Below are 27,630 nucleotides of genomic sequence, written 5' to 3'. Positions count from 1 at the left end.
TTATCCCGTTTCCGAAGCGAGTGAAAGAATGTTCGAGAAAGTTCTAGCCAACGATTGCCAGAAAAGAGCCGCCATTTAACCACATGATGCTAATCGGGAGTGAAACAGATACAAATTGTATGACTTTTTCTCTAAGTGTCATAAAATGGTCCAATTTGGTGAGCAGTTTAGGTTCGATTACACAAGTTTACTTTTATGCTACTTCTCAACTGAGGGTTATTAAGCTCATACTAATTTCAGCGTAAAATACCTCTTATGAAAACTGATTACATTATTACTTAATAACCAGGGTTAAATCGCTCTATCGAGTTTTTGACTTTGCCCTTGACCGTATTCACAATGTAAATTAAATTGAATGAATTCTAAAATCAGAACAACAAGCCTAACATTAACACCATACCGATATTTGATAGCTTAATACACTAAGTCTTTAAACGTTAAGTCTTAGCGCCTGCTCTTTATCGGTTTTCGCGTTTTTGAGTTCGCTCTTTTCATCTTGATCTTTTCCCCAAAAATCCGTAATACAATGAGTAAAAGAATTTGAAATCCATTCAACTGAAGAAGTAAGTGACATATGTCAAAGTAAAAGTAGTGAATTGCGTAAAACGTGATCAAATGTAAAACGAATTAAAAAACATAGCAGGACAAGTCCTGAACACCAATTCAAAGAAATTCAAAAATAGATCTAGAATAAATTGTTAAAATCGGTTAGAGTCCGGTGGAAAAAAAAACTCGAAAAAAGAAACATAACGGACTGGCGTCGGACGAACTGCTCTCCAAAGACTAGTGGGAGCTCTAATCTATTGCAGCCTGGTTCAGTCCGGGAGACTAGATTCGCTAAGGGGGGCTTCAAATGACGTCATTAGAGGTTATAATATACCATTATAACCACGAATAAAAAATAAAGCAAAAAATTGACACCAAATTTGGCGAACTTTTCATATTTCAATTTTCAGCAGTGAACTGCCGCCATTTAAGCTCAGCTGCTTAAAATTGCGAATGAGGGGAACATTTAGATCACGCAAAATGAAAAGGACAAGGGCTCAGAAGTCACTCGAAAATTCAAGTCGGTCAAGCGAAGATTCTGCATAAAAAGCAACACGTTTACAAAATTGCTTCAAAATTCGTTCGAGGGCAAAACAATGAAAAAACCGACTAACGTCGGACAAATTAATGTCAAACGACCAGTTGGCCTCGACAGTAGCTAGCTACGGTTTAGTGAGGCTAGCTTAAGCAAAATTGAATGGCAGGAGGTTACCGTATCGGGAGGGGATTTCACGGGGTGATGTGATTGACGGGGGCAACGGGGGGTGTCTTTGGCTGCACGGGACCATGTCTTTACGGTCACAACAATCAGGGGGGGGGGGGGGGGGCTAATGGCGAAGTGAGGGGGTGGTGGGGTGGGTTATGGGGTGGTATAACCTTCACAACATGAGTATACGGCTCCAAAAGTTTCTATTACTCACATTCTTGGAGAATAGTGAGCTAAAATGCTCTCAGGGAATTTAATGGTCATCGAGCGCTACCAGTTCGTCGCATTTTTCACGACGAAAAGTCAAATGGGTCAGACGGAAAACCGGTCAAGCGAAAAATCGCATAAACCTCCACGGCAGATTGCCGGGAAACAGCCACAATTGATACCCATAACACCGATAGGGATTGAAAGAGCAAGAAAATGAAAAAAAAAATTGGAAAAATCGAAGAACAAAACTAAAGTAGAAACGGGATCACCCCATCAAGACCAATTTTAGATGCCAGCTACTTGAACTTGGTTCTTATAATTCTTAGTTACCATCTCTAATGCTTATTGATATTAATAAACATAAACCGACAAATGTCGGAAGAATTGCTCTTGAACGACAGGCGAGTTGATTTAATTCAGGGTCTGTAGCCTAGATCAATTTTTCTTCATGGGTGCAAAAAAAACCTTTTCCACGCCGGAATTCAGACCACTGACCTCCCGATCCACAACCACACTCACTAACCACTGCGCTACGAATCACTTACCTCTTCTATGCTTCAACCGATTTTATATTAGTAACAAGCTTTACTTCGGAGTGAGAGCACTAGAGATCACTCAAAAATGAGCGAAAGCGTGAAAAAGTCGCTTGAGAAGTCACAGAATGCTCTACAAGAAAAGCGCAAAATTGTCAAGCGAAAAAATTTGCATAAAAAAGACACACATTTTTACAATAATTGCTATGAACTTCGTTCAAGAGCAATTAATAGCCCCTGAATAATCTCATTAAGTAATTGTAGTATGTCTAACAACAAAATGAAATCAAAACAGTTTAAGTGCAAACTATTTTGATTTATTAATGGACAAACATTTTTTTAAACTTAATGAGAGGCTATTATTAATGCCAATAAGCATTAGAGATGGTAACTAAGCATCATAAGAACGAAGTTCTAGCAGCTCGCATCTAAAATTGTGCTTTATGGGATTATCCGTTTCTAATTTGATTTTATTCTTCGATAATGATTCTGTTTCTATTTGATTGCTCTGCTGATCAACTAATGCTTAAAAGCACTTTGAGTAGAATGATCAAACAATGAAACTAGCCTAAAAAAGTCAAAGATTTCACGCAAAATATCGAAAAAACGGCAAAATGAGGTAAAGCGAAACAAATTTTTGTACGACGAGGTGAAAAAACATAGTAGGACAAGTCCTGACTTGCAATTCAAAGAATTTTCATTCACTTAACAAAAACTAGACCTACAACGGACAATAAGTGAATTGGGAAAAATAAATAAAAAAAACAGATCAAAAAATTTTAAAAACTGAAAATCGATGTCAAAATGCCGCATGTGAATAAAAACCACTAGCGAGAAAAAGAAATTTGGTTTAAACGAAAAACTAGGCCTGGAATGAACTATGAATGGATCGGGGAACTCATTTAGAAGAAAAATCCGATCCAAAAAAATTTAAAAAATCAAGTGAAATTGCCGCACGTGAACAGAAAACCACTAGCGAGAAAGCGAATTTTTGTTCAAACACCGTTTTCTCACTCTACTTTAAATTTAGAGCAAAAAAAATTCACGCTGCAAAACCACTCGTTTTTTCGCTCCACTTCCTGTTTCGGCGTGACCAAAATCACAACTCCAATTTGACTTCAAAATTCAAGAAAATATGTGAACAAATCTTAAAAAAAGAGACAGCGCCCCAATACAATTCAAGTTCTTTGAATTGTAAAAACAAAAATATAAGCACAATAACAGCCCGTTGAGAACATGAAGTCGGCGATTAAAAAAGACCACAGAACTAATACAATTGCTACAAACTTCGTTTGAGAGAAATGAAAAACCTCGATGAGCCAATAATAGTATCGCCATCGCATCGCGGTTATTAAAAATTCAGATGCATAGCTTCGACTAGAGCCAATGCTAATTTCGCCTAACATAGCCGGCAGATTGCCGGAATAGCTGCGAAAGAATAGACCTGCGTGCCATATAATAGAGATAGAAACAGATACAGATCTAAATTGAAAAAAAAAAATCGACGCCGCTCAAAAAAACTAGGTAAAAAACATTCAGCGATAAATTAATAAAGCTTGTTAAAATTCATTCCCCAGAAGCCTCTTATTAGGGACCTTTACTGCACAAATGAGTTCCTTTGACCTTAAACAAATTCAAATTAAACTTAAGTTTTAAAGTGCAAAAGTCATTTTATTGAGTGAGGTAAGTCACGTATGATCAAAATCTAATCACGCAAATAACCTAAAAACTTTTACTAAAGCGAGTGAGAAATGACGTCACGCGCGCAAATGCCGTTAGTGAGAGGAAGAAGTCATTCAGAAAATTTGACTTTTTCAGCTTTGCTGTGTGAACAAATGTAAAACGAAAAAAGAGCGTCAGACGACGAAACAAAAAAAAAACCAAGAGCACCGCAATATAGCTTCGCTCAGCTTACAGCTTCGCAGCTATAAAAAACAAGACATTGAAAAAAAAATTGATTGATACCCCTTTAGAAGCTGCTAATTCTTAAGAAACTAGATTGATAATCAGAAGAATTTATACGAATGTCATCAAACGAATGAAGATGCAATTGAACCACTTTAACATATTTTAACGTCAGGACACCGGTTCAACTAGCTTTGCCAACATCCTGGGTGCTGATACTCGGCTTTCTCCTCATTTTTATGAAAAATAGATACGTTGCCAGGTTACCGTTTAATGCTTTGGCCTTTTCAAACAACCGAGGAACCAGATAGAGGATAGATCAAAGCATTTGATCGAAAGAAGGAGTTGACTACCTTGTACAGAAGTTGGACAGGTTTCGATAGCTCCGCATTCCTCAAGAACGGAGCCAGGAATCTAAATTGGTCGATTAGCAACTGCGCGTACATAGCCCAGGCCTTCTGTTGAGGCGTCAAATGCAACATCCTAGCAATGAATATCCGATTGCTAATCAATTCCAACCATGCGTAAGCAAAACCTGGCGCCTTGCTCGGTCTGAGGACATGTAAAGCGTAACTGAAAGCTGTGAGAACTTGGAAACTGATTCCATCGAGGACTTCGTCGGGTGCGCAGAGTTCCATGAAGAGCATGATGAATATGCGATGGTAGGGCAACTGTTGGAATGAGGTGTTCTTCAATTCGTGGTCTTGTAGCAACACCCCAGTTAGTAGTCCCAACACCTAAATAAAAAAGCACAAAATTCTAAAAACCGCAATTGATAAACTGTTGATAAAAAGTGTCAACAACAAGTTATAACTACCAGCGGACAACTTGGTCTCGGAGGACAGACAAGGAGGCGGCTTTAGTTATAGCTAGCTTAAGTATAGGGAGACCCGACGGGATAACCTAACTTGATAAGATCTTGACATGGTACTTACAAAGTTGTAAAAATTGAAAGGCACCTTTAAAACAAGATTTAGCACGAATTCTTATGATTAAGCAAGAATTGTCAAGATTTACCAAGAATTATCAACAATTGTCGGAATATTCAGCAGAATTGTCAAGATCTATCTTATCGAGATACGCAAAGAAAATTTCTTGGCATGTCTTGATAAGATCTTGTCAAGATCTTAACAAGATGTTTCAAGTTTTGCAAGAGTTATCAAGATCTTGCATGACAAGGCAGGGTGTATCAAGTTAAATTAAGAAAAAACCGGTTAAGTGAACTTTGCATGGAAAGACACACGTGTCAAAACTGATTGGTTTTTCATGAGCAATTAATTACTGAAAGCTGTTCGATTGAAAGCTGTTGGTGAAGCATTTATCAGTTTTAAGTCTCAGTACCAAGCAAATCCCGTACACAACATTTTACATTATTTTTATTAGTTTGTTCCGAGCCTGCAAAATATATATGTAGTCTACATATTTAATCCCAGATGGTCTAGCGGTTAGGATTTGTGGCTCTCACCCACAAAGCCCGGGTTCGACTCCCGGTCTGGGAAACTTTTCTTAGCTTGAAGTGTAAAACGGCTTTTCAGGTAATAGGATTATCTCTCCTATTGCCTCAAGAGTCTACACATTGATTTAGATGCGACAACAAAGAAAAACATAGCTGGCAGATTGCCAGAAAATAGCCGCAATAGATTCGTAGATTGGCAGTCTCAAAAAACAGTAAAAAAGACAGACCAAAAAAATTTGTCTTTTCATTGAAGGCTGATCTGTTATATTTTGATTTAAAATCTGTATAAGCTATTGCTGCCTCTATTAGCTGATCTCAAATAACCTTCATTTAGAGTGACATACACCCATTTGACCTTATCTCTTTGAATTAAATTAAATAAAAGTCAATTTCAAAGTAAGGATGTCATTTTTGAGAGTGAGGTAAGTCAAGTGTGACCAAAAATTTAATCACGCGAATGAACAAAAAAACTCACTCCACTAAGAGCGAAAAATGACGTCACGCATGCAATTCAGTTGAAATTGCATGAACGAATGAACAAAAAGTGGCTGTGACGTCATATGGTCGTAACAAAAATCATGACGACGAAATAAAAAACATAGCAGGACAAGTCCTGACGTACAATTCAAAGAATTTTCATTGACTTAACAGAAAAACTAGACCTAGAATCGACTATGAGTGAATTCAGAAAACCATTTTAAAAACATCAGAACAAAAAATAAGAAAAAAACAGAAAATCAATATCAAAATGCCGCATGTGAACAAAAAAACTCCTAGCGAGAAATGAAAATTTAATTCAAACAAAAAACTAGGCCTAGAATGAGCTGTGAATGGATTGGAAAAACCAGTTAGAAAAAAATCCGATCCAAAAAATTGAGAAAACAGTAGAAATCAGAGTGAAATTGCCGCATGTGAACAAAAAATCACTACCGAGAAACCGAATTTTTGTTCAAACACCGTTTTCTCACTCTACTTTGAAATTAGAGCGAAAAAATTCACGCCGCAAAACAACTCGCTTTTTCGCTCCATTTCCTGTTTCGGCGTGACCAAAATCACTACTCCAATTTGACTTCAAAAGTCATGAAAATGTGTGAACAGATCTTTCAAATTCCCCTATATGTGCAATTCAGTCAAAAACTACTTTTTAAAGTCATTCACTAAACGCAGCGCATGATCAAAAAACTTCTCTCGCTTGGCGAAAATCTGTTCACCAAGACAGCTTTTCTCACTTTGGCTTTTAGGTCAAAATGCCGCGTGAACAAATCTACTTCCTGTAAAAAAAAACCGAGAGAAAACCAATACTCCTCTTCGAGTCGTAAAAAAAAGACAGCGCCCCAATACAATTCAAATTCTTTGAATTGTAAAAACATAGCAGGACAAGTCCTGACGTACAATTCAAAGAATTTTCATTGACTAAACAGAAAAACTAGACCTAGAATGGACTATGAGTGAATTGAGAAAACCATTTTAAAAAAATCAGATCAAAAAATAAGAAAAAAAAATCAATGTCAAAATGCCGCATGTGAACAAAAAAACCACTAGCGAGAAATGAAAATCTAATTCAAACAAAAAACTAGGCATAGAATGAGCTGTGAATGGATTGGGAAAACTATTCAGAAAAATATCCGATCCAAAAAATCGAAAAAAAAAAAACAGTAAAAATCAGAGTGAAACAATGTGAACAAAAAACCACTACGGAGAAACCGAATTTTTGTTCAAACACCAATTTCGCACTCTACTTTAAAATTAGAGCGAAAAAAATTCACGCCGCAAAACCAATCGCTTTTTCGCTCCATTTCCTGTTTCGGCGTGACCAAAATTACTACTCCAATTTGACTTCAAAAATCATAAAAAAATGTGTGAACAGATCTTAAAAAAAAGACAGCGCCCCAATACAATTCATATTCTTTGAATTTTAAAAAAAACAAGAGAAGGCCAATAATAGCCCCAGCTATCGCTGTGAGGCTATTAATAATAATCATTTGTCGAAACAGCAGCAAAATGGACTGCAAAAAATAGATAGTCAGAGAGCATCCGATACATAAATGACTGAGTTTTCAACCCAATCTATGATACTTATTTAAAACATTAAACTGAAGACTGCCGAAACAGCTGGGAAAGAGACCTCGGTGTCTTAGAACAGATAGCAACAGGTTAAAGTCAAAAAGTATTCTAACTTGGTGTGCAGTTTCAGTTAGATTTAACAACTAAACTTAAGTCAGCTAAAACTGAGGACTATTAAGCTTTATACTAATGCCACCCAGCAACTGATCTGATGAATTCTGATAATCTAATCCAGGATCTTTTCCGTTTGTGCCCCTCCCAGCTTAGTGGGCGCATATTATTTGCGCCCCCAGACGCACGTGCCATATTTTTACATAATGATTTACTATGTAATGACACGTGCTCTGTAACTGGGGGCGCATAACGTACTGGGGGAGGGGGGGACACAAACGGAAAAGATCCCTAATCTACCGTGACCTAATCACCGGGCATCATCAGTTTACCTAGTTTTTCTAGTGATTGTGTCTTCCCCTGTGATTCTGGGATTTTTATCGTAAAAGATCTGATAAGATGCTGATCGAAAATCTGGGTCTTTCCCACTATAGCCCCCCATGAAATTATAGCCCCCCATTATGGTATAATTACCGTGTTTGGGGGGGGCTATAGGTTATCTGACCACTAAGCTGGGGGCTATAATGGGAAAGACCCGAAAATCTTTATCGTGTAAGATCTTATCTGGACTTAAACGATAAAAATTCTGCCCTACGTGAACTTTAATCGTGTAAGAGCTGATAAGATACTTGTCAGATCTTATAAGATAAAAATTCAATTTTGCGAAATTGTTATCTTATAGGATCTGATAAGTATATTATCAGATTTTATAAGATAAAAGTTCACGTAGGGCAAAATTTTTATCGTGTAAGATCTGATAAGACATGTTTTAATGGTTTCAATATAACCGTATAACGTAGTCAAGTTCCTATGAAAGTAAAAAATAATCGATCAACTAACCAATTATAAAGCAAAAAAGTTTGTTGATTCTATTTTGGCGGCAATATTATTGCGAGTCTTAAAAACTTAGCAGTCCAAGATAATTTTGGTCTTTGAAGAAAGTTTTTCAGCCTAGTTTGATATTCACCGCTTCAGAGAAAACCCCTGACACTCAAATAACCTTTTTCATATCTTGTAAGTCTCAAAAGACATATCAAAAGACAATTTTCATATCTTGGCAACTGCTTGAAAGCAACTCTGAATTGTCTTCAATATGAAGACCACGCATACTTCAAGAATTTTTTATCAAATAAGATCTGATAAAAATCTTATCAAAAAGATGAGGCATAGCTTTCCTAATGTTTATCTTACAAGATCTTATAAGATTCTAAGATCTTGCACGATAAATATTTTTTGTCTGGCAGAATTTTTATTGTGTAAGATCTTATCAGACCTGATGAAAAAAATTTTATCGTGTAAGTCTTAGTTAGGCGACGCATAATCTTATAAGAACTTATCAGACAATTTTGTAAGAAAATTGTAAGATCTTACACGATAAAAATTCTTAAATGTCTGGAGTTCCACCGTGCTCGCTTTATTGCTTAAATTTGCTTAAAATCTAAACTACTTAGTTTACACCGCAAGTGAAGCAAGTAATATATACTGCATGGAAATAGAGGCGCTCGAAAGGCAAAATTCATTAAGAATATAGGCGTTCAAAGAATTTTAATAAAAAAATTCTTTAGATGACTAGGAATGTGAACATGAAAAAATACAACATACAAGGACAAGTCCTTAAAAAAATTCAAAAAGTCGACTTAACTATTGACCTTACAATTGATATTTTACAGCAACAACAACCTAAGACAGTCAACAAAGCACCTGACCTCATATGTGCAAAAATTTAAAAAAAAATCACACAATTAGGAAATGTTTTTTTTCCAAGATCTTGTATTATGGGAAACTCAAAACAAATTTTTAAAATATTGATTCTATGCGTCGTTAGAATGAGTGTGAATCAATGACAGAATAAGCAAAAAAAGGGTCAAGAACGAAAACTTGCAAAAATCAGGAACTTTGAAAACCAGTGGAGCCAAACTAAGAACCTCATCAGAAACCTCACAAGAAACAACATATCAGATCTAATGACGGATAAAGAACAACAGAACTACAAATGAAGGCAAAATTCAGAAATTCACTTTAACCTTTTGGTATCTCAGTGTATAAAAATGTTATCTATAGGCTGGCGCCAATAAGTTACATCTAAAATTACGCCGCTATAAAAAGTCAATCAGATATTGTAGCGGCTGAGCTTCACAATTAAGCAAATAATCTCAAGGTCAAATCAAGCAGGAAAGTTATAATAGCATGGCAAGCAATAATTAAAGCTACCTTCTATCGAAACCAAATGTTCACTATCGAAGCTACATTCTATCGAAGCCATTCTATCGACTTGTTCATTTTTCTCAAATATCGATAAATATATATATATATATATATATATATATATATATTTATATATATATATATATAATCTATATATATATATATATATATATATATATATATATAAATATCTATATTTTTTATATATATATATAATGTAAATATATATATATATATATATATATATAAATTAGTAGTTATTATTGATGCAAGTTTATGACACATGAAGTGAAACTGCGAAACAAATCAGAGCGAAGCAAAGCTGAACTTAGTTATTGGCACTAACTGAGTATCAAGTAATGAAACGGTTATCTACAGTATCGCGGATAACAAAGATCGCAAAAATTAACTGAAAAACGTAATATCCGGATAGATTACAAACCCCTGAAACGAACTGGGCGGTGTAAAGTTTTCCATGTCGTTGATAGGAGAGCAGCCGTTACATTTGTTCCGCCAACCCAAACAGTGGGAGCAAAAACTGTTGCCCAATCTGATGAAGAGGACGCCAAAGAAAACTAACGAAAATCGAACGAATCAACAGCGAAACGCAAGCAAGCGAATCGAAGAAGGCAATTCAATAAAGAAATTCAATATCCAAAAGTTCGGACTCTTCATAAAGCATTAAACAAAGCAAAAACGAACAGCAATCAGGCAATTCAAGCGTAACCAACAAATTCTATACAGTACCTGCACAGTATCAGCCAGCAACAATCCAATAAAAGTAGCTTGAAAAGTTAGTGGAAGAATTTAACACTAAACGAAGGCTTGGTTACAAAATAATCGAAGAATCAGATTGAACCAACAATCTAAAGGTCCTCTACCAGCAGAGTGCTCTCCTTTGAGAGAAAGAAATCCCAAAGCAATTGCAGCGTTGAAACAAGCTTGTACCCTACACAGCAAAATTTGTTGAAGACCAACTAAATCAAGCAAGGGACTGCAAAGCGAATTTGAACTATCATTGGCTTGCATATAAAGCAAAGGCATGCAACGAGAAATGAATGAAGAGCAAAGCAACGCGATTCGAGCAGTGAACGAAAGCGAGAGTAACAAAACTATCCAACGGACGACCTAGTTGCTCAAACGGTACAAAACGGAGCAACAGCAAGCGTTCGAGATGCGGAAACTGCTTGGGAAACATATTCAGCGAAGCAAAGGCGCGGAGAACGGATGAAGAAGTTCGATATCGAATTCGAAAAAGTTGTGACTAGAACAAGCACGGTTAGAACGGAGAAAACTCGAGCTTGAAATGCAAATGAGGGAGTTCGAAGCAAAGCAACTACTCGAAGAAGAGCGCGAAGTGAAGAGAACACCATTAGAAAATGATGTTTGCTCTCAACCAACTACGGCTCGAGACAAATCACCCTTCAACTGGACATCAAAGAAGAGCTGTCTCGGATTGAACTGATAGAATCGTCGTCTCTCTAACACCAGACCGTCCAACAGCTCGCTTCCAAACAACCCCTTAAGTGAACAGGCATAGAAATTTGTTACGATATCAAAGTTCACGCGATTGTTCATCAAGCGTTCAAGACGCATCCGTCAGAGCTGGTCAACGATACATCAGTGGTAATTCAGGTAGCAGTAACCTACCAAAGCTGAATTTGAACAATTTCGATGGAACCGCTCTCGATTGACCGGAGTGGTCAAGTAGGTTTCTTGCTACCGTGAATCAAGGACCAATACCAGTCTCAGAGAAAATGAGTCATATGAAGACTCTACTAACAGACAAGGCAAAATCAGCAATTTCTGGAATGGTATATTCTGGAGGAAAAAGGAAGGCCTCATATGATCATCAATGCACAGCTGGAGAGTTTATGTTTATGTTTGAAAAATCGCTATCAAGAACAACCTTCGAACACAAAACGTTTTTAGCTTTTAAGAAAGCCAAAAGAACAAAAAGTTCTCCGAAACATCGAATTTCAGTGCGAGTTCGGATAAGCTAACGCAAAACGATCACAGCCAGCTAGCTGATAGCACTCACAATAAGTGGAAATGTCCATTATTCAGGAACATGTGTGAATGACGGGTAGGCGGCAGTGAGAAAGCAATGCTTACGTCTCGGCAGAGGACATGTATTCTAAAGACAAAGTTCAGGGTATAAATGGATGTACCAAGCACCTATGATTGCTAAACTCAGAAAATCAACAGAACGAGGTCAATCACGCTATCAATATAGGCGCAGCTTCTTTCAGATAGTTCCCGTCTCAAAACAGAGGGGTGGCAACAGGCTGAACTCATATGCTCTCCTCGAAAGTGGATCAACGGTTTCATTTCTAGTTCAAAGTGTGCAAGCGAAGTTACAAGCTTAAGGAATCGATGTTACGCTCAACAGCTGGCATACACGGAACTAAGGATATGAAGACAGGAAACGTTCCTCTCAAAAAAGGGATTACATTGAAAGGTGCGTCCCGTCATACTAATTGGGAAACACAAATTGACTACAACAAGCTGAAGCAAAGCTTCAGTGACTTCGAGTTCTACCCAATAAAAGCTTCCAATTGAAGCAAGTTGGCACCATACTTGGGGTGCTAGATGCTTATGAGCTAAAATCCTCATTGAATTATAAAATAGGAACACGAAGTGGACCCATGACGGGAAAAGGAAGACAAAATGTTTGTAATTATGTCTTTACAGGAGATGTGAAAGTGGCCAGATTCTCCAAACTCGGTGGGACAAAAACCTCCGCTTCAAAAAAAATGCACTCAATCAATCAGGGAAGAAGTTGCAGGCACAAAAGATTCTAAATCATACGACGAATTTTTCGGGCGAGGGGTACGACGTGGGGAATGCTGTGGAGTGCACCCGAGCCAGACGTACCGTACAACAACAGCTCATCCCTGGGTCAGCTTTACTCAATCAAGCGCGGATTCTAAAGAGACCCGAATCTGAAAATTTAGTTAGTATCAACAGTCATTTGAAACAGACTTAGAGAAAAGATTCCTAAAGGTACTTTACGAATCCGAAGTGAAAGGCACCTTCAGGAAAGAAAGATTTGCCACAACACCAAGTACTAAACCGGAACAAGCTTGACAAAGCGGGACCTGTTTGCAATGCTGCATCAGAGTATAATGAAGCATGCCTAAACGACCAGCTACTACCATGCCCTCATCAACCACATGGGTTCATCGGAACGATATTCAAAATTCGTAATGAACCAATTGCCCTAACAGCGAATCAATGTTTCTGCAAGCGCAAGCTCCCGAGCAGGATAGAAGTTGCTTGAGGTTTCTATGGCGTCCAAGAACTTACGAACCTGTTAAAATGTACGAATATTAGCATCACGTATTTGGAGCTAAGAGTTCTCGAACTTGTGCAGACTATGCTCTCAATCCAGTGTGCGTCGACAATGAAACGTATCCAATTCCATCAAATCGGCAGATAACCCAAAGCAAATGAAGACTTCAATCAGTTATAACATTTCCTCTGAAAACTTGGATTTTAACCGAGGAAGTGGATAAGCAACCACAGGGAAGTTTCAGCAGCAATCACAGAAGCGCTTGGACTACAATGGACAGTTACTGATGACAGTCTTCAGTTGTGCCGAAGTACCAACGAAGAAGTTGAAACACCCATAACTCAGAGGAAGATTCTTTCACTGGTATCTTCAGTATTTGACCAGATCGAATTAATTACTCCGTTCACTGTTCACATGAGACAACTTCTCAAAGGCTTCTGGACTAAGAACGGACAACATTGGTACAACTAAGTAGAGCCTTGTGAAGCCGCAGAAATTCTGAAGCGGAAAGAACAGCTTCCAATTGTGGCTGAAACAAGCATCGACAGAAGAGAATTCAACAGAGAGAGGGACAAAGGCGAACTTCATGTGTTTGCTGACGCATCCGAAGACACGATGTGTGCAGTGGCCTATCTACGTTCACAACCAAAAGAATACTCAGCTGACTTAGCATTTGTCATTGGAAAATGCAGAGTGGCACCGATGAGGCATCTTTGAATACCACGATTGGAATTTCAAGCGGCAGTCATGGTAGTGAGATTGAAAGAACAGATAGTCAAGGAACATGAAATGAAGATAAATAGTTGCAGTTTTCAGTCAGACTCAACTACGGTACTGCAGTGGATACACAGTTCCCATCGTAAACAACAAATGTTTGTGGCCAATCGAGTGGCTGAGATACTAGATACAACTGATGTTTCACAGTGGAAATATGTGAATGTTATCAACAACCCAGTGGACATTGGCACCAGAGCCATCAACATTGAAGAACTCAAGAGAAGTGATTGGCTTACTGGGCCGGCCTGGTTGAGGCGACCAGTAAGTGAATGGTCAGAGCAAGTGAATCTGATATTTCATCTGACAGATAACATACCCTCATCAGTCTTCATGATACATGCTGTAGAAAACAAAGCTGTCATTCTGTGGAGACGATTTAGTAACTTCACCATGCTAGTAAATACAGTGGTATACGTAAAGCGAGCATTGAGCAAATACAAACCAGCAACACTTAGCGTTGATAGTAGTTAGCGTTGAAGAAAAAGAGAGGGCGAAAGCAATCATCTTCAAGTTACTACAGCGACAACAGCTTGGTGAAGGCAGGAAGTGGGGCTGAAAATATAGTAAAAAATTACGCAATAAAATACTTGGTGCGAAATGATAGGAGGGAAAACAGAAGTGCGAAAACTAAGACAATTAAGTAAGGACAGAAAAGTTGAAAACATAGCTGCCATATTCCCAGAAAAAAAACACAATAGCTTCCTATTACCGCAGTCTCAAAAAGAGAGTAACATAACCGACTAACGTCGAGAAAACTGCTATCAAACGACCGGCGAGCGGTTGTCTCCGTCAATAACTAGCCACGGTTTGTGATATTAAAAAGTTGAAAACTGTTCCATGGCCAATCAAAGTTTTTCAGTAAGTTATTATCAAACCCTTAAGGGTTTCTAGCTCCTTGGGCTGTAAAAACTTAAATAAAGGCAAGGTCAAAAATTGCAAGTTTGTCAAAAAAAATTGGAAAAAAAATTGCAAAAAAATTTGTGATATCAAAATCTTGAAAAAAGCGTGTTTGGAGTACAAAACATGGAGCTCTTAAAATGGTCAAAAAAGTACTTATGTCTTGCAAAACACCGTTATCAACTTTAAACAGCCTCAAGTTTAGACTGGACCAACAAAAAAATCAAACAGTGTCGAAAAAACAAAAAGAATGCAACATTTTGGGCTCAAAAATGTTTTAACCGTTAACTACGGCCTTCCTAGCAGCTTCACCACACTAAGCACTTGAAGGACTACTGAATGCGACTAACGGCCTCTAATGAAACTTCATGCCCACTGGGAGCTACCTATTTATCCAGTTTTAAGACGAAAAGTCGAATGAGTCAGACGAAAAATCGGTCGGGCGAAAAAGACCAACAGGACTAATATAATTGCTACAAAATTTGTTTGAGAACACTTAAAAAGAAACACACCAAAAGAGAAACATTAAAAGCTGATATGTTATATGTTCTTTGGGAATAGGTTTAACTTATTCAGGCTTCTATTAGCTGGTCTCAAATAACCTTCAGTTAAGGTGACCTACACTCACTTGACCTTTTCTGTTTGAATTAGTAAATAAATTTCAGAGTGAGAAGTCATTTTTGAGAGAGTAAGTCACGCATTACCAAAAATTTACTAATTTTCGCTCTCCCTCTCTCACAGAATCAATTAATGATTAAAAACCACTCTAAATTCTCTCCCTGCTTGACTTTTATCAGGAGACTGACCTAAACACATCTTTCACGTGCAGCATTCGAATTCTTCTAAAACACATCTAATATAGAAGTCACCAATTTTAAAAAAACTAGATTACCACTACTACTCTTCGAGTCTTAAAAAAATAAATATAGCCGGCAAATTGTCGGAAGATAGCCGCCGTTGACGCACAATGGGATTGATACAGAAAATTAAAAAAACATAGCTGGCAGATTGCCAGACAATAGCCGCAATAGATTCGTAGATCGGCAGTCTTAAAAAACAGTAAAAAAGACAGACCAAAAAAATTCGTCTTTTCATTGAAGGCTGATCTGTTATATTTTGATTAAAAATCTGTATAAGTTATTGCTGCCTCTATTAGCTGATCTCAAATAACCCTTTAGAGTGATACACACCCATTTGACCTTATCTCTTTGAATTAAAGTAAATAAAAGTCAATTTCAAAGTGAGGAAGTCATTTTTGAGAGTGAGGTAAGTCAAGTGTGACCAAAAATTTAATCACGCGCATGAACAAAAAAACTCGCTCCACTAAGAGCGAAAAATGACGTCACACATGCAATTCAGTTGAAATTGCATGAACGAATGAACAAAAAATGGCTGTGACGTCATATGGTCGTAACAAAAATCATGACGACGAAAAAAAAAACCAAGAGAAGGCCAATAATAGCCTCAGCTATCGCTGTGCGGCTATTAAAAAAAAGAAAATGAAAATGTCAAAGTGTTCTTAATTGTTGTGTAAAGTCTGCATATTCGGTTAGATTCTTCAATTACACTTAATTCAGCTGCTAACCTGAAGACTTTTAGGCATAATACTAATGTCAGCAGCAATCGCTTTAACAAACTTTGATAACCTAATGCATTGTCTTAATGACCGGGGTTTATATGTTAATCCCGGTTCTTTTGATTGTGCTCTTTTGACCATATCCACTACATTACGTAATTCAATACGTGAATCATTCATCAAGAATTTAGAATCCATTCAGTAGAAACAGTGAGTGAAGTAAGTCAGAAGTCAAGCGTGAAAATCGTGACTTATGTAAAACGAAATCGGGATCAAAAGGTAAAGCGAATTAAAAAAGGAGAGCGCCTAAATAATAGCCGTTCTGAGGGTGACGGTGGCTATTAAACAGAAGACCAATAATAGCCCCAGTTATCGCTTTGCGACTATTAATTAAACATTACTTCATTCGAAAATTTCACTAAGAGCACAACGGAGCAGAATGATTCATAAGCAATTTTTTTTCTGATCAATTTTGATCACGTGATTTAAGTTGAAACTCAGCGTTTGTGACTGAAACAAATGATGTCACTCGCACAGCAGTTATAGCCCGATATGAAATGATGAACAAATTTGCTCTCAGGTTTGCAGCGAGAAAAACGTAAAACGATAAATTTTACGACAAAAAAAACTTTACCTTATTGAGGAGGTTGATTTTTGTGAGGGTGTTTGCAGCATCCCCTGAGTGTCTGACCAGCAGCGCAATCAACCTGACAAACGCATCCAGAGTGTGGTAACACCTGGCTCGGGTCAAAGAGTGATTGGGACTGTTGCTGCTGTCATTGAGTGCTCTGTAGCACACATCTACGCATACTTCCGTGCAGATGCGGAAAAATCGCGTGATCAGATCGTCCGTCTTCAGAATACCTGAACAAAAAAACTTTGATAACTCATTTTGATAACTACACTACAAAAAGATTTCCCTACTAACTTTTCAAGAGGGAATAAATGCCTTTTTAATGCCCTCAATCAATACAAATTTTGGACCTTTTCAACTACTGCTTCCCATTTGGTACCTAGTAGAGAGTCGCCCCCACTTCTTAGTGTTATATATTGTATATAAACTTTACTTGGTTTTATATATTGTAAAATACTCAAGATATGCAAATAAGCGGGTTCAGATAAAACTCTATTACTGACAAAATTTTAAGCTCCGGTTGGGTCAATAAATTAATATGTTTTGAAAATTACAAGCGTGATCGACATTGGTGTCTATTTTTGTAAACCAAAGAACTATATCGATGAACTTCTGTGCAAATTTAGAGAGAGAGATTGAGAGCGATCGGTAACAACTACATTAGACCATCGCTTGACATTCGTTCAAAATTGTTGCAAAAGGCAGTATTTGCCATTTGCGTAGCCAGACAACGTTAAAGCAACATGGTCACTGCGCAACCTTATCACTCGTGAGCGTTTTGTCTCCGATCATTCCGACAATTATTTGAACTCAAGTCAATCAGTGAGTTGGAAATACCCGTTAATATTTTGCTTAACGCTTTTACAAACCAAGTTCCATTTACAGCTGTGGTTTTGCTAACTTACCCTGAGTGTGCATCTGAGTGACGAATGTTGAGAATGCCTTGGTACTGTCTTTGCCACTGGCCTGAGAGTGGTACATGGTGACCCACTCTCTCAACAGCTGATCTGTCTTCTCCTTCAGACCAGGAGGGTCGTCAAACTCACGGGCCTAAACACACAAAACAATCCAATAGCAGTATACAAAAAAAAGAATTAATTTCTCGTTTTGGCGTAGCAACATATAACACAGTATATCAAGAAATATAACGTGATAAAGTCACCGCTACCAAATCAAGAGGACAATCGACGAGATTAGGTGGTATCTACTTTTCAGATTGCCTATGGAGTAATTGAACAATATATAGCTGACAAATTGGCACAAACAGATTATTATTCAAAGGTCGTAAATGATTTTCACAAGTTCCCAATTGTTAATGAGGAATGATTCTTTAAGTTTATGACAAAAATGCGTTATCATCCATAGAAGTATTTTCGATATGATCAGGTATAAATTTTAGCGAGTTTCAGATTATTGTAAATTTGGTACATCGATATCGGATTGAATGACGTTCGGCTTTTCGATTTCCAGCTGGTATACATAGGTAGAAACCAAAACAATCAGCAAAGAGGTACTATCAAACTCCTTCATGTATGTATAAAACTCAATCAGTTTGTAAATAAACAGATTCATTTATTTAGATTTATAGAGTTCGGTTTGTCTTCAAAATTTAAATCAACAGTACTATTCTAAACAAGTTTTAAGTTTCTAAGCAAAAATTGACGTAATTTTAGGCAAAAATTCAGGAAAATGTGAATAGAAATAACGCAAATCGGTCCAATATTACGTTTAAAACCAAAAAAAAAAGACGGTTTTGTACATTTTCAAACCAACTAAAGACAATTCCTAAAGCGAAAAAACTGAACATATCAACGATTTGGAACGTTTTGCAGCTAAAGCAAACGTTTCAAAGATTTTTTGGATTCATTCTGTTTATTCTTTCGGTTATTCTTTCGAAAATATTTGATGAGGGGGTGAGGAGCAAAATGATTCGGAAAAGTACTACAATATATGGGCAAGATAATCAGGAAAAGATTACTAAGAGAATTGTCCAATTTTAGTGCAAGCCACGAAGTATCGTTGCTAGAATCCAAAAGCTTTGTTTGAACTCGCAGCAATTAATTTTGTGACCGCCTTACAGGCGAAATCATTTGGATATCTATTACCCTCAGATTATCGCCCGGGGTGACATTTGGTATTTACCTGTGATATGCCAGAGTGCATCATTCCAATGGGTCCTCCTGGCTGTCTGTCGATGACACTATTGTCAACTGTGGAACCTATCATCTCAATCAGTCTGCTCAACTCCTCGGGGGGACTTCTGCTCCCCTTTCCTATTCTGATCAACATCTCTATCGTGCTGTACAAATCCGCCTAAAAATTAAACAAGTGGTAGCTACAATAATTAAACACAGGAAAGGTAAACTTGACTATCAAGCCATCAGAGGGCTCAAAATGCATATAAAATATATTTTGCGAAAGTATTATCTACCGAACTTATCTATTTGTTTTATCTTCACAGAACTGCCTATAGAGATGTTGTTTCTTTTTAAGATTCTAGTAGCGTTAACTTTCAATCCTGATTCGCTTCACATTTTTCAACTGATCTTCAACAGGCGAGCATGCCATGGCCAATTCATTATAGTAGTTAACTTGATGCTTAAAGAGTTCTAAGATATCACTGGCTCTGGGGGGGATTACAGCAAACAAAGACCAGCAGGACTAATAAAATATACAAACTCCGTTTGAGAGCATTAATACCGTTTTACAGGAAACAGCATTACAGTGCAGAGGTATACCCAAATCGTCACGGGCAGATATGCCCGATGTGTGTATCTCGTGTTCGTTTTTACTATGTTAATACATTGAAAGTGGTACAATATTGCGGAAAATAGCTACTTTAGCAGAAACCGGCAAAATAGAAGCGAATATCGTCTCCCGTGTTCGCAAAAGTGTCCTAATTTTAGCCGCGGAATACAAGTACAAACTTAATAACCTATTTTTCGCGCGAGTTATCACGCATCCGCTCCATTTATGTATTGATTTTTCGCACGCAATGTAGCTCGATTTCGCATATAATCCGCAATTAAGCCTAACTTAATTAATACTTATTTAATTAAGCCAAACTTATTACTACTAGTAGTACTTTATTGCTACTTATAGTACTTTATTACTACTTAATTCTACTTATTAGTACTATTTATTACTACTTATTAAAATTGGCCAATCCCACATTGATATACAAAGTCTTTGATGTGCGAGGGATTTTTCGGAAAAAAAATCAGTTTTTGTGGTAGCATGTATTTGAAGCACTTTAAAGCTTTGAAGACTTCAATTAAATCTCTATTAAAGTGCTTATTGCATGCTCAAAATGCGCGCGAATAATAGATACCTAAAATGAGCGGAAACGTGCTACAAGATTTGTTACCTAATTTTCGCACCGAATGTTCTTTTATTTCGCAAAATTGGCGGAACCCCTTTTGCGAAAAGTAAGATGGATGTCACCTAATTTCGTTCATTGTATGTAACTAATTTTCGAGCCAATTTTACTAAGGCGAAAATTTTGGGGTATACCTCTGCATCGTAATGAGTTTCCCTTCAAATTTTTCTCAAAATCTATTTTTGAAACTATTTGCTCAAAATCAAAAGACTGTTTCCCTTTTGCGAGTGGTATTAAAATTAGAAAGTTATCTGAATTTGATCAAAAGTGACTCACGTATTTTGCCTCGAGAAGTGCGTTGGTAGTTGCCTCATCGAACAGATACTTGTAGACGAGTTTCATGGCAAAGGACACCACAGTGTAGTTGAATCCATTCTCCATCGCAGCCGTCAGGTACATGTCAAACTGCTGCATGTTGACCAATCTCGTTTTGATCAGACAGTCGATTCCATCCACACAGTACTTGTTCGGTTCCCTGCTCTCTATTAAAGCCTGTAACGCAAAGTAGAATTTGAAGAAGTTTTGCAAGAAGCGAAGAGTTCTAATCTGACCTTCTAGTTTCTCTTTCACTAGTAAATTTTCCTTAAATTTATCCACAAATAGCCTGAATTCATTAATTTACATAATGGCATCAATTTGAACCGAACTATATCGAACATTTTTGTTTGACAGACATTAGAAACCAAACTTCACGCATTAATGAGTCGAGAAAATGAGTGCCCCCCCCCCCCCCAACCATTGAGGTTCAGCTCTCAACATTTTATCTTTCAAGCAGGACAGTAAAATAGTCATGTGAGATGCCACCTGACAGCGGCAAATCTATCCATCAAGTCTAAGCGACCGTGCCTTTGTGTAGTATTATTATGTCCTCTGGATTTACTTACCTTAGTGACGTTTTTGTTGGTCCACATTGCCCCGTATGCCCTGGGGTCTTGGAGTGCCTTGAGAACCAGCAAGTGACAGTCTCTGAATCTCATGACTATCTCCTGTGACTCAGTTGTGTTTAGCAGACCATTCAGCAAACTGTCTACCGTCTAAAAACAAACATCACATCATAAAGTCAACATTTCAGACCTCAAGATGAAAATTTATATAGTCATAGTAGTTCTGAACCTTCGGTTCTATGATAACTACCGATTTGCAATCGTAGACTTATCATTTAACCAAAACTAAATTTAATCGGCCCTATTTTTCTCGCAAGTCCAAATTCATACATCCTTCCGAAAGCAGAAACGAGCCAAGTAATTCGGCAGTCACGTTTTAATTAACTAAGTTTCGAAAATATAAAACCACCGCAAGTAACCTTGGATAGAAGCTGAACAGTTGCCATATTGTCCCTGGATGACCTTGCGAGTATCACAAAGTCCAGTAGAGACTGCATGTTGTGGAAGAGACGGGAGTTCGAGTGCTGCGCAGAGCATGCCTTCAGGTGCTGTTCCAACTCATTGCACATCTTATTGTACATGTATCCCAAGTCATCGCTTGATGTGGCACTGCTCGCACTTCCACCACTACCGGATCCACCTCCTAGTTGCTGGCCACCCAAAACTCCAAGCTAAAGAAACAGAAGCATTGTTTAACGACAGTAACCAAACAATTCGATGCGATTTTAAACCTTTCATCGCACTATACAACTTAGTAACGGTTCTACTGACTTAGTAGTGGTACCGAATCAAATCATAACATGAAACATACCCGGCAGATTGCCGGAAAATATCCGCCGTTGATTCCAATAAGCATGATTGGGATTGAAATAACAGAAGATATTGAAAAAAAAAGATTTTTGTACAAAAACATTTTTTTAAGTCCGATTTATTTTGATGGCATTTCGTAGTTGAACATACTTCTGTTTCTTAGAGAGAGGCTACAGGGGCTACTATCAATAACAATAAGCATTAGAGAGAGGTAACTAATACTTATAGGACCAACGTTCAAATAGCGGGCATCTAAAATTGGGCTATATGGGTTTATCCCGTTTCTACTTCTGACTTCAATTTTTTATACTGACTCTGTTCATTTTGAATTGCTTTGCTGAGCAACTGATGTTCAAAATCACTTTTAGCAGAATGAGAGAAGAGGGAAACTAGCCTAGAGAAGTCAAAAAGATTTCACGCAAAATGTTGAAAAGGCGGCAAAATGAGGTAAAGCGAAACATTTTTTTATTCGACGAAGTAAAAAAACATAGCAGGACAAGTCCTGACGTACAATTCAAAGCATTTTCATTGACTAAACAGAAAAAATAGACCTAGAATGGACTATGAGTGAATTGAGAAAACCATTTTAAAAAGAATTCAGATAAAAAAATTAGAAATAAACAGAAAATCCGCATGTCAAAATGCCGCATGTGAACAAAAAAAACACTAGCGAGAAATGAAAGTTTAATTCAAACAAAAAGCTAGGCCTAGAATGAGCTGTTAATGGATTGGGAAAACCATTTCGAAAAAAACCCGATCCAAAAAATCGAAAAAACAGTAGAAATCAGAGTTAAATCGCCGCATGTGAACAAAAAACCACTACCGAGAAACCGAATTTTTGTTCAAACCCCGTTTTCTCACTCTACTTTAAAATTAGAGCGAAAAAAATTTCACGCCGCAAAACCACTCGCTTTTTCACTCCATTTCCTGTTTCGGCGTGACCAAAATCACTACTCCAATTTGACTTCAAAAATCATGAAAATGTGTGAACAGATCTTAAAAAAAAAAAAGACAGCGCCCCAATACAATTCAAATTCTTTGAATTGTAAAAAAACATAGCAGGACAAGTCCTGAAATACAATCCAAAGAATTGAATGAAAAACAAACCTAATGTACCTGACCAGCAGATCAATTGATCAATCCCAGCCAAAAAGAAAATCTCAAAAGTTGAGAACCTAAAAGAATCAAACAAACTATACAAAAAAATCATTGCTAAAACTATTGAATCTTTTAACGTGAAGACCATAAATGACACAATTCAAAATGATCATTAGTTTACGCACAAGCTTTGAAAGAGATTATTTTGGCACTAAAGGTAGATAAACTGGAGAGATATGACAAAGACTTAAAAAAAAACTTAGAAAAGCAAAATTGAAAGAAACTTTCTAAATATTGCTGGAACCAATTTTTTATCTCTGGAGTTCTGTCGTGTGACCCATCTGTAAGACTTTGTGGGCCAGTCAGGTCGTTAAACTCATAGAACGACAAAAAGAATTCAAAGCATTTAAAAACAATCAAAATTTTGAACAAAATCTTGTTAAAAATGTGATATTATTATCTTCAGAACCCTTTCATTGTCTCCAGCTTCCATTATTATTTAGACCATCCATTATCCCGATTGCAAGCCTTGAATAGTTTCACTGGCTCAAATATCCAGAAACTTGTAACATGATAAAAATTTTCAGAAACTTTAGAAAAATTTTAAATTTTATCAAGATATTGCAGGAATTCGTGTTATTAATAAATTGATAACCATTCCATTACCTCTAGCAACCATGCAGTAACTAATAATCAAACTTTGGAGGAGGTTCCTGGGCCCCTGGTGCAGGAACAACTGTTGCAGGAAAAATTTTCAAAATACTTAATTGCAAGTTTTATTTAAAAAGCCTGCGAAAATTTTTGATATTAAAAAATTGACAACCATTTTATTGCCACTAGAAACTATGCAGTAACATACTTGCTAACCATATAGGAGGTTCCCTGGCCAGTGAGGAAAAAAACAAAACTTACAGAATTTTTTTTAAAAAAATGCAATTTTTCTTTCAAAAAATCGTTAAATTCGAAACATTAAAATCTTGAAACACATTCCCCATTACCAATAAAACTATGCACTAAACAACTATCAAAATCTAGAGGAGATTCTTTGGACCTTGAGGTTAGAGAAACCTAAAATTTGACAAAAATTTTAAAACTTGAAAAAATTTGCAACTTTTATTAAAAAATTTATGATGTTAAAATGTTGGAAACCATTCCATTACCAATAGAAATTATGCAATAGCCTATTATTAAACCCAAGAGGAGGCTTCTTGACGCCTGGGCTGACAAACCTCAAAAAATAACAAAAATTGTCAAAAAATTTGAAAAATTTGTTAAAAATTTGTATAAATTTGTGTTTTTATGTTTGGAGTACCAAAACATCTAGCTCTTAAAATCGCCTTCAAACTTAATAACCTCATGCCCAACACCATTACCAAACTTCACAAAGCTCAGTTTCGGTCTGGTCCGACCAAAATTTGGAAAACTGACAAAAAATGCGAAAATTTGCAACATTTTGGGCGCAAAAACTCGTAAAAATGACCTTTTAACCTTGAATTACGGCCTTCCCAGTAGCTTCACCATTCCCAGTAGCTTCACCACTCTAAGCACTTGAAAGACTACTGAACGCGGTTAAGGGCCTCTAACGAAACTTGATGCCCGCTTTTGAAAGTCATGAAAAGGTGTGAAAACATCTTACAAAAGTAAAAAAAAAGACAGAGCACCAATACAATCCAATTCTTGGATTGTAAAAATAGGAGCGCTATAATAGCCGGCTGAGAAGATGAGGGCGGCTATTAAAAATGGAAACTATATATATGTTCTAGTTCTCGAAAATATAGATGTACACATGTACACAGTTTTTGTTCGGTTCCTTCATACTCGGCAATTCCCCCCCCCCCCACCACCTCCCCACCATTGATTTAATTGTTGGCAGTTGTTTGCTTCACAACTAAGGTTTTTGAGAAGGGACATACCTGGGCATTTCGGGGATCATCGAGAACTCCCGTAGTGTTAGGAGCCGTTCCTTGCTGTTGTGCAGGGTGCTGAGAGGGTGCTATTGCTGCCATGGGTCTGTTGGCGAATCCAGGGATCTCTCTTCCGAACTCCTCGTACACTACCAGCTGTTTGGGTGTGACTGTTCCCACTTTCATTCGTAATTGTTCTGGCATTCTTTCGGCTTGATACGTTAGCACCTAGAAACAATCGCGAGAACTACATTAATAGCTTCTGTATCTCTATCGTTGATTCAGTGTTTGAAGTACTTTGTGAAGTACTATCCCTTTATTTGGTAGAAATGACAACAATGATCACCAGCCTCGTAAGTTAGGACAGATATGGTCAATTTTAATTTGTCACTATTTCAGCTTATGACGCCGCAAACGAATACCTAAGTCATCACAGTCAAATTTGACAATGCGTGTAGCTAAAATCCGCATCGCTATGTTATTATATGGATAATTACAAACTTTTTTGAATCTATGTTATTCTTAGTCCGAGTTCCCCTCCAGAGACAAACATGCAATCTCGTATAGAAAAAACGGGCAAGAATGACTACTTCAATTACCACTTCAAAGTTTTATGTCAAAATAACTGAAGTATTGTTACTTCTTTAACCAAAATTGTAAACTGCCCTCAAAAACCAGACTTGCGCCTGCATTTTTCAACATTAGTTTCGAATCCAAACTATCTCTACTTTACCTTTGGATCGCAGTATCGTCTGTTTTCATTCCTCGCATGTCGTCTCAGCTCAAATTCAGTCGTAAGTTTCTTCTCAATCTCCATCAGAGCCTTCTCGATTGCACTCTTCTGGGTGAATGCCACACACAGCTCCAAATTGTCATTTGCAATGCCATGGGCCACTTGTTGCAACAACTCCGCAGTCACGTTGTTGTTCCCGTTCTGAAAGTCAAACCGCCATAAACCATTAACAAAGTAAAGGCTAATAGAATCGAAATTTAGGGTCTTTCCTATTACAATCCCCCACGCATTATGGCCACCATTTTGTTAAATTTAAGGTAATTGGAGAGACTGCACATTATACGAACAGTAAGAAAAAAACAAGTTAATTCCTGAAAAGATATATAAAATATATCATGCAGGTAGTGTATGTAATAAATAAACAGAAAAAAGTCTAAGCGGGGGGTATAATGGGAAAGATCCGAAATTTATATTAGTTAAGGCACCATATGCCATCAAATAATAATTTTTAAGCAAATGAACGTACTACTCCAAAAATCAACTAGTTTCAACCGGTCGCGGAGCGCGACTTAAAACCAAATAAAACTGCCAGACAAAATTATTTTCCAGCCAAGCATCTGTTGTTTTCAAGCTACCGAACTACCCAAAAATGTTAAACGGCAGACAACATTTGCAGTATTGGAGTTTCCAGCATTACGACAATAAAAATTGTACAGTTCGTCATGTTTTTTCTTATATTTTGAGTTTTTTGTTCAGTGGCGCTTGAATTGACGCCGGCCAAAGTTCATAAAAGGAATTGTGCATATTTGACAATTTTGATAATTGTCTTAAAAAGTGGTAAGAAAAGTCCTAAAAGATGCAGCACAGCAAAATAATAGATTTTGATTTCACATTATCTATATTTTATAAAATTGCCCAAAAACCTAATTGCCCTAAAACATTAAGCAATACCAACTGAAGTCAGGCACTCAAATTTCAGCTGCTGACCGCTAGAATTCGCCAAAAAAAAACTCAAGTTTAACTTTGTTGACCCGAGATCAAATGGTGGCAACAACGTAGGACAGACGACGAATTTGTAAAAAACATAAGATGAACTAGAATTCAAAAAATTGTCATTGACTAAACAAAACAGTAGACTAAGAAATGTCTAGAAATTTCTTTCAAAAATTTTATGGAAAAAAACTATCGAAAACACGAGAAAAGTTAAAATGTAATCACTAACATTGGGCGAATTGTGGTGGTGAGCATAAGGTGGAGGAGGCTTTTGTGTGTGTGTGTGGGGGGGGATGAGTGTGTGCGGGATTACGCGTGAAATGAGTTGAAAGGGTGGGGGAGGGGCTAAAGGAGGAGTGGGTCAAATTCTAAGAACCACACTTTACACCATGTCTCTTAGGCTGTTTCGGTGAATCGCATACCTAGAGACTAGTGATCTATAAGGAAATAAGAGAACTTAATTCCCTCGGGACGTTAACTGTTTATCCCATTTTTGAGATACAAAAGTCAAAACAGTGAGACAGAAAATCGGTAAAGCGAAAAAACCCATTAAAAAAGGCCGCAGGATAAATGATCAAAACTTCGTTTGAGAGCAATTATAATGCAGTCAAATTGCGCATATGAACAGAATAACCAGTATCGAGAGAGCGAACTGTTGCTCAAACGCCGTTTTCTCAAAATACTTGCACATTAGAACAAAAGTTTCGGTTTGACTAAAATGAACAGTTAAAACTTATTTCAAAATTACAAAATCGAGTGAATCTTGAAAAAAGAAAGGCCCCAACACAATTCAAATAAATTTGAAATTTAAAAACTACGATGCGGCGAAGAATAGCCTCGCTATAGCTTCGTGGCTATTAAAAACATAACTTTTAGATTGCAGAAAATAGCTGCGATAGCTTTGTTCGCCTGTT

At 37.2% G+C, this 27,630-nt stretch overlaps 1 protein-coding gene and 1 non-coding gene across 3 annotated transcripts in view; one reads left to right on the top strand and one right to left on the bottom strand.

The window, feature by feature from the left end:
* The window catches only part of LOC142353457 (CCR4-NOT transcription complex subunit 1-like), a 279,900-nt gene that overhangs the window by 16,344 nt on the left and 235,926 nt on the right, over positions 1-27,630 (bottom strand). For both annotated transcript variants that reach the window (XM_075405706.1, XM_075405707.1), the window contains 9 exons: positions 25,724-25,924; positions 25,000-25,218; positions 21,598-21,849; positions 21,179-21,328; positions 20,571-20,786; positions 19,058-19,228; positions 17,821-17,965; positions 16,916-17,145; positions 4,254-4,637 (listed from right to left, as the gene is read on the bottom strand). In XM_075405706.1, coding sequence (XP_075261821.1) covers positions 4,254-4,637; positions 16,916-17,145; positions 17,821-17,965; positions 19,058-19,228; positions 20,571-20,786; positions 21,179-21,328; positions 21,598-21,849; positions 25,000-25,218; positions 25,724-25,924 — 1,968 coding nt within the window. The remainder of the gene's footprint in view (positions 1-4,253; positions 4,638-16,915; positions 17,146-17,820; positions 17,966-19,057; positions 19,229-20,570; positions 20,787-21,178; positions 21,329-21,597; positions 21,850-24,999; positions 25,219-25,723; positions 25,925-27,630) is intronic.
* Trnae-cuc (transfer RNA glutamic acid (anticodon CUC)) lies at positions 5,328-5,399 on the top strand. Its single transcript has one exon. It is a non-coding gene; the product is annotated as a tRNA-Glu (tRNA).

This window comes from Convolutriloba macropyga, chromosome 14, assembly GCF_964194025.1.
Source record: "Convolutriloba macropyga chromosome 14, txConMacr16.3, whole genome shotgun sequence".
Classification (NCBI taxonomy): Eukaryota; Metazoa; Xenacoelomorpha; order Acoela; family Convolutidae; genus Convolutriloba; species Convolutriloba macropyga.
The sequence above is the reverse complement of the archived record's forward strand: the minus strand, read 5'-3'. Positions and strand labels throughout refer to the sequence as shown.